The sequence below is a fragment of the Cynara cardunculus genome, assembly GCF_001531365.2.
Source record: "Cynara cardunculus var. scolymus isolate 2C chromosome LG 2, CcrdV1, whole genome shotgun sequence".
In the NCBI taxonomy this organism is placed as follows: Eukaryota; Viridiplantae; Streptophyta; class Magnoliopsida; order Asterales; family Asteraceae; genus Cynara; species Cynara cardunculus.
This window is the reverse complement of record NC_037529.1, coordinates 4,332,570-4,340,054: the sequence shown is the minus strand read 5'-3', so window position 1 is coordinate 4,340,054 and position 7,485 is coordinate 4,332,570. Positions and strand designations below refer to the sequence as shown.

General features: G+C 35.4%; 1 protein-coding gene across 3 annotated transcripts; it reads left to right on the top strand.

Annotated features, from left to right (window-relative positions):
- Positions 1-414: 414 nt before the first annotated feature.
- Positions 415-6,963, top strand: LOC112507773 (NADH--cytochrome b5 reductase 1-like). Of its 3 annotated transcripts, XM_025112482.1 has the most exons (11): positions 415-472; positions 556-580; positions 1,811-1,971; positions 2,138-2,279; positions 2,622-2,712; positions 2,817-2,894; positions 3,581-3,661; positions 3,769-3,858; positions 4,376-4,441; positions 6,325-6,411; positions 6,537-6,963. In XM_025112482.1, exons 3-11 carry the CDS (start codon positions 1,869-1,871, stop codon positions 6,627-6,629), a joined length of 831 nt encoding a protein of 276 aa, XP_024968250.1. In that variant the 5' UTR covers positions 415-472; positions 556-580; positions 1,811-1,868; the 3' UTR covers positions 6,630-6,963. The 3 variants fall into 3 exon arrangements, with proteins under 3 accessions (XP_024968250.1, XP_024968248.1, XP_024968251.1); XM_025112480.1 differs by lacking the exon at positions 415-472 and having other exon boundaries at positions 479-580; XM_025112483.1 differs by lacking the exon at positions 415-472 and having other exon boundaries at positions 488-580; positions 1,800-1,971.
- The last annotated feature ends 522 nt before the right edge of the window (positions 6,964-7,485 follow it).

Below are 7,485 nucleotides of genomic sequence, written 5' to 3'. Positions count from 1 at the left end.
TATTAAAGCTCCATGTTTGAATTCGTATAACTAACTGCAAATAAACATAATTAAATAATGATTTGTATCTCATTTTAAATATAAAAAATTTAAAATATATTTAGGATTATCAATAAATTTTAACAAAATACTAAAAAAATATTATTAAACTAAAAATAAATTACTTCATTATTAAATCTAAATTATATTATAATAAAAAATTAAATTATATAAATTAAATAAAAAACAAAAACTTTTAAATATTTAATTTAATATTTTATTTTTCAAAATTTTATAATATATATTTTATTTTAGTATTACATAAAATCGTATTATGATATTAATATAAATATAATAAAATAAATTATTAAAATCGAGATGGTTACGTTAAAATGTGACCAGCGAGAGTCCCCCCAACATTGACCTTGATTGGCCGGCTACTCCTCTCCTATCGTCCCATCCTACCTACCTACCACCCCCACCAACCCCTCTGGTATGTTGCATTTCTACTTTCTAAAACCCTATTTTATTCCGCAGATCTACATCAACCTTTGTTCTTGATTTGTGTACGTGCAGGGCGTATCTGGCGGATAAATTTGAGGTAAGGTTTCTTTGATATTGTTCTGAAAATTTACGATGTTATTAAGTGAATTAGTCGGTTTATTGAAATAGATGATTTTGATTTGTAATTATGGTTTCGATGGAAGTTGGAACCATAAAAAGGGAAAAAAAATCAATTTTGATTCGTAATTCATGAGCATGGATATGGTATTAGGTTGAAATGCATTGCATAGAATGAATGAAAGATGGACCCCATGCCTCTTTCTATGCATTTTTGCTTCCATCCCCTGCAAAAAAAAAGTTGACACTTGATTTCTTAGCTTAAATGAGGTTCAAAACTTGATGATATTTGACTTGGTTGTAGTTTTAACATAGTTATTTCATTGAACTATTACAGAAATTGCTATGATAGTAGATCTTTTGAATAGTGACACCAAAATCCATTCATACGAATTCAAAATTGAAATAAAAGATTCGAATTTCCAAAATCCATTCATAGGAATTAATAGTAGATCTTAAAATTGGTAATCTCGTAGGCGAATGAGTTTCAGTAATGTGTACATGCTGTGTTTGTGGATGCTTATTGCCACCCAAAAGGTACAAGATGGAAATCATACAGAATAGAATTGGAGGTTCATATATTGGAAAATTTCTCTGTGATCCCTGTTTCATAGATTGGTTAGCACAAAAGCCCAAGGGGTTACATATGGCAATATAGGTGATGCATTGATGAATGTAATTCCGTACACACTTATTTGATTTTTGCACAAAGCCATGATACAATTTTTGAGACTATAAGCGATCATATATGTAACACAAGAGATTTTGAGTCACAAGACCTTATTTCTTAAAAGTTTGAAGTTTTTCTTTTTGTTTGTTGCAATACGCTACATGTGCTTGTTTGTTTTCTATGTGTTTCATATCATAGTGGACGAAAGTAATAAGTGCACACAATTCCTTCCTAGTATGTTGTACCTGCATAATCATTAAAACATGTTCAATAACTCAGCCATAACTCATACTTTTGCATATAACTTATAGCTTCATGAGGTTATTTGTTGCCATGTGATTACAATTATTTATTTATATAATTTTCTATAAGAATGTTTCCATTTAGTTTAGAAATGGTAATGGACAAGAAACAGCATATATTGTTTATGGAGAGCATAATTTTCTTACGATTCTTCTGAAACTAGATTCTATGAAACTGCTATAATATACCTTCTTATCGTATCATTAATGTTCTGTATTTTGGTGAGACATCTTGCAGATAAGATTGATCTCAGTAAATAAGAAGACCATTCAATTCTTCACCACCTAGCCGAGCAATGGATTTCTTGCAAGTGAAGGAGATCCAGGTCGGCCTTGCTGTTGCTGTTGTAGTTGTTGCTGCCACTGCAGCCTACTTTTATTCTTCGAAGAAAACCAAAGGTTTGTCAACAGACAACTTCAACAAGTTTTTTCTTAATCAGCCCTTTTAATGTATTTTACTGTCGAACAATTTAACTTGTGCAAAATTAATTTTTGAAGGTTTTAGTTTCCATGGTTTCCACCTGGATTGGTAATACTGAACAAGAAATTTCTGTGTCATCACCAGGGTGCATCGATCCTGAAAGTTTTAAGCAATTCAAGCTTGTGAAACGCACGCAGCTTAGCCATAATGTGGCCAAGTTCAGATTTGAGCTTCCTACACCTACTTCAGTGTTGGGACTTCCTATTGGGCAGCACATAAGTTGCAGGTATCTTATATTGGCATCTTCTTCACTGATAATCTGTATCAATCCTTTACCTGAAGAAAGAGACACTTTGACTTTTGACATTAATCATGTTACTTTTCAACTTCAGAACTGATCCGAGTTCTAAGAATGTTGAGAGAAAATGATGATCAAAATAAACTTTTTTGAAAAGCACTACAAATAGAAAATTATTGGTAATAAATCCATATCAAGTTTGTCAATGGGAAGTGCTATATTTGATCTCAAACGACAAAGTTTATCTTTGTTGTTCTTAAGTGGAGGGTGTTTAGGTTAGCTATCTGTTTCCTACAAGTATCTCATTGATGTGTTTGTTTTGTATTTCAGGGGTAAAGATAGCCAAGGAGAAGAGGTTATTAAGCCGTACACCCCAACCACCCTGGACACTGATGTGGGATACTTTGAGTTAGTTATTAAGGTACACATCAAGATTCCAATTAGTTGCATACACCTTCCATTTATTCGATCTATTCGTGTTTAATCTTCTAGTGTAAATGGTTATGATACTGTACATATATGTAGATGTACCCACAAGGTCGGATGTCCCACCACTTCCGAGAGATGCGTGAAGGTGACTATATGGCTGTAAAGGGACCTAAGGTATATGCACTCTCCAGCAATTGTAATTTCTTTAATCATCTATACTTTGTGTGGATTGTTAGCAAGACTGAATTTTTCATACTTTGAGTATGTCATTTCATTATTGCTTTTCTATATATTTATGTCCAAAGATATATGATGGAGTTTGCTAAGGCTATCTGGCTATGCCACAAGAAGTCATATTTCTGATTCCGAAATTTTATTTGTTGAAATGATCAATACTTGTGTGGTTGATTTCTAATTTTAGTTATCAATTTTTGTCCTAAAAAAATCAAATATATTCAAATCAATTTTGAAGTGAAGATGGTCCATTTGATTTCAAAAGTTACAGGGGACACTTGCTATAGAATGGATGGAGTGATAGGAAAGAAGAGAAAAAGCTTGAAAATTTCATATCCGAAAAGGAATTAGGCTTTTATTCATTTTAATCTCATAGTCTCCGTAACACCCAGTAAAAAGAGTAAAAAAGTCCCCGATATTTAGTGAAAAATGTAGATTATGTTTGACGATGATTTAATTTCCCTTACAAGTCCTCTGGAAGCAGTTTGTAATGGAGTTGTTTGGAAATTCTTGTGGATAAGCTAACTGAATTCTAATTAAATTTCCCTTAGTTGTTTGCTGCTCAACTGATATGGCTTATTACTGCTTCTAGATATGACGTTAACTAAAAACTCGTATAATTCCAGGGGCGCTTCAAGTATCAACCTGGCCAAGTGAGAGCGTTTGGAATGATTGCTGGGGGATCTGGAATCACGCCAATGTTTCAGGTGTTTATTTAATAGTGCATCTTATAAAGTCTGAGGCCTTTGCTTTTAAATAGGCTGGTTGTATATGAGGTAATATCACATTTTATTTTTTTGTGATTTTGATCTAGGTTGCTAGAGCTATACTAGAAAACCCAAAGGATAAGACCCAGGTGCATCTTGTCTACGCTAATGTCACATATGATGACATCCTTCTTAAGGTAAGAAAGTATGCTTGCCTTTCTATATTTACTATCTTGAGGCCATGTATCGTTGGCCATTTAGTACATGTTTTAGTTTTGCATGAATGAATGAATGGATATTGTGTTCACTTATTAAACCGAACAAAACCAAACAAACACAACATATCCTAACCCGGAGATGGGATCTGGTGGTAAGATGTACGTAAACCTGACCTCTACCAGTAGAGCGGCTGTTTCCATTAAGGGCCCTCTCCGGCTTGTGAAAAGTGTGAAAGAGAGGCAGATATGAATTTTTTTGGGGAAAAAACTAGTGAAGACTAAGCAATAGGATACAAATAGAAGCACATACAAATCATGGTCATTTATTGAATGTGAATATTAGTTAAACCTGGACCTGGTTCAGATTACTTGTTTCATTGTTTGTTTGATAGCAGAATAGATCCTAGACAAGCAATTGAAAGGTCCATACTGAATCTAAATATTGAATATGAGGTTAATGTTGGTCAATGTAACTGACTTGCTAATTAATTTTCAGGAAGAGCTGGATGGACTTATAAGTAATTACCCTGGCCGTTTCCATGTGTACTATGTACTGAATCAGGTATTGAGATAAAATTGGTGACTTGTGGTTGCTATTTTTGTTCTTGTGTTTCATTGGGCCTTGTGATGCAGTTGTGCTACAATTTTGTTTTTGGTAACCTTGGGTGTCCGGGCTAGCTTCCTTGCACCTTGACTAATCCCATAGGGCCCAGAAGTTAACGGTCATGCAAACCCTCCAGTATCCAGTGACCCTGAGGGGACTTGAACTAGTGACCTGGGAGCAAACCTAAGGTCTTATCAGTTGAGCTACCCCTGGGTAGTTGTGCTGCAATTTCTTGTTTCACTGTATCAATTCACAGTCACATTGCTGCTGCACACAGAATCACCAACACTGTCACAAACCCATCACCTTCCGCTGTTAGTTACACACTTTCTTGCTACAAACCCATCTCAAACCTTATAGTCTGGTATCAAATCTTCTGCCACCACTGCTGAAGCCTTGCAACCATTCTCTTTATATTTGTGCCTAGCCTTCCATCTATAGACTCTGCTAATGCTACACAATCCCATTGACTTGCTTTCTGTGACAAGTACAAGCATCAATGTTTTGGGGTTGATTGGGATTCTGACTTGGATCGACTTGTCTATAAGATATTAGGGCTGATGGGTTTTAGTTAAGAAATAGACCAACTTACACCTGTACCCTTTGTAATGTAGTGCTTAGTTTATTTATCATTCAAGACTCAAGTCAGGTTGTAACAAGATGAGTGGTTCAAGTGACTTAGGAGGCCCGACCATAGCTAAATGACCCTTGGTGTTTAAATAATTTTTGTTGCTAAAAACATCGTATTACTTTTCTTTCTTCACAATTTACTGCACTGTCTCATGGTAAGTGCAACACTTAATTACCAGACGATATTTTAAACTGCATTATATAATTACCTTCTAAAATCATGCGAAAAAAGGGACTAGTGCTCGTTTAAAGCTTCCCAGTATTTCAATAACAAAAAATAATCATGTCATGGACCGAGAAGTACATACATTTATCCTTGTAATAACGAGTATAGAAGGTTAATTAGGTCATTTTGCTAAGGTCTACGTAGGTATATCATATCCTCCCAAGACTCAACTTCGTGTGGGATTTACCGGGTTTTTTGGTTTGGTAGTTGCCAAGAGTATGAAATTTTGTTCTTCACTTTTCTTCTTTCCCAGCAAAGTAAAATTAAATATTCATGTTGCCTTGTAGAATGGTAAACCAAAAACCGAAACAAACTAACCCAACATATCCCACTCGGAGATGGGATCTGGGGAGGGTGGGATTCATGCATGCCTGTCATCTACCCCAAAAAGAGTAAATCTACATGTTATTTCCTGCAATCTATCTGCGAAGTTCATGTAAATCCCCTTTCTCTATGATTTTTTGGCAAATTTCTGATCTTCCATTTTAGGGCCTCACAAGAGTTGACGGCATCTAGATGGATTCAGACCGTAAGATCTGGTGTTTCATGCGTTTGGTATGAAGGACATGACAGGAAAAAAACTTGTTTTTTCCACATTTGGTGCGACATTAAGATTGAGACACGACATGATTGAGTGGGACAAAAATGCATTATTTTTGTTACACCGAATTAGATGCAACAAAAAGAAGGGAGATGAGACAAAATTGGTAAATTACTAAACTACCCGTGTCAAATTAAAACCCTAAAACCTTGCACAATTTTTTCACCTGCCTACCTCACTGTCCATCCATTCTGCATACCAAATGCACCCCGAGGCACTTAGTGACCCAACTAGGCCGAGCCGGGTTGTATACTTGTATAACCAGAAAGCTTGTTTTTCTACCGTTCTATATGTTTAAATTTTATTGTTTTATTCTGCTGTGAGTGATACCCATGCCGCTTTCTCTCCATCGATAAACAACCTACCTTCTTTATACTTTTGCAGCCACCAGAGGAATGGACTGGTGGTGTCGGTTTCGTATCAAAAGAAATGATCCAAGCCCATTGTCCCGCACCTGCATCCGATATCAAGGTATGATTCAAACATTTTGTCAACATTCCGGAGCTTCTTTACAATTCAAGTTGTATGAGCACGTTTTCGGGAAAAAAAGAAACGATAGAAAAGTAGACTTGAAATGATTCATTTTGATCGTGCAGATTCTAAGGTGCGGTCCACCTCCGATGAATAAGGCCATGGCTGGTCATCTAGACGCGTTGGGATATTCTTCAGAGATGCAATTTCAATTCTAACCCTTCCGAGAGGGCCTCCACATATCTGATTTATCGGCATTTTCTTTAGTTCATGCAGGAAAAAAAAAAAAACACAACCATTTGACACCCCACTTTGTGCTTCGAGTCTACGACTTAATGTTCAGTGTACTCTACTCGAATAAAGTTTTCCGATTGTTGAGTTGACCGTAAGAACACATAACGTACGTTTTTTTCGTGTCTTAACTGCTCTTTCGCAGCTCTCGTGGTCGTAGAGTCCATATTTAACTTGAGCTTTTTGTATAAGCACTCAAATGTTGTTTTTAAGGACAAAGTTGCACAAATATAGGGGAAGACTCGTATGATCGATTACAAAGCGAATCCATATTTGTTCTTGAAAGGTTCAGGTTTCTTTACTATTTTATCCGGTTAAGCCTATAATTTGATCGCTTGCATGACGAAACAATCGTGCATTTTGAGCGTAACGGTGTTCTAAGATGCACTAAATGAGGCATAATTAATCAAACACGTAGCGCTTGATGACTGCTAGAASGGGGTGATATAATATCCGTGTTTCGTTAACTCGTACAAATTGGGTTAAGAGAATTTTGGTAGAATTATGCATGATATATTTTTACCCATGCTTAACCAATTTGTACCCTAGACTAGTTTTACGTCAAAATGTGTTTATACCTATATTGACGTAAAGTTGGGAATTTAACTTGAAGGGTTAAAACCGCCAAACTTCTAACTTATTATATTTATCATATATATATATAGAGGGATGTTATTCTACACCATTTGCCATTCCTACACCTTATACAACCCTCATCTCAACCATTCAATTTTTAATCAATTAATTGTTTCCTAATATAAAGTATTAATCATAATTAATAAA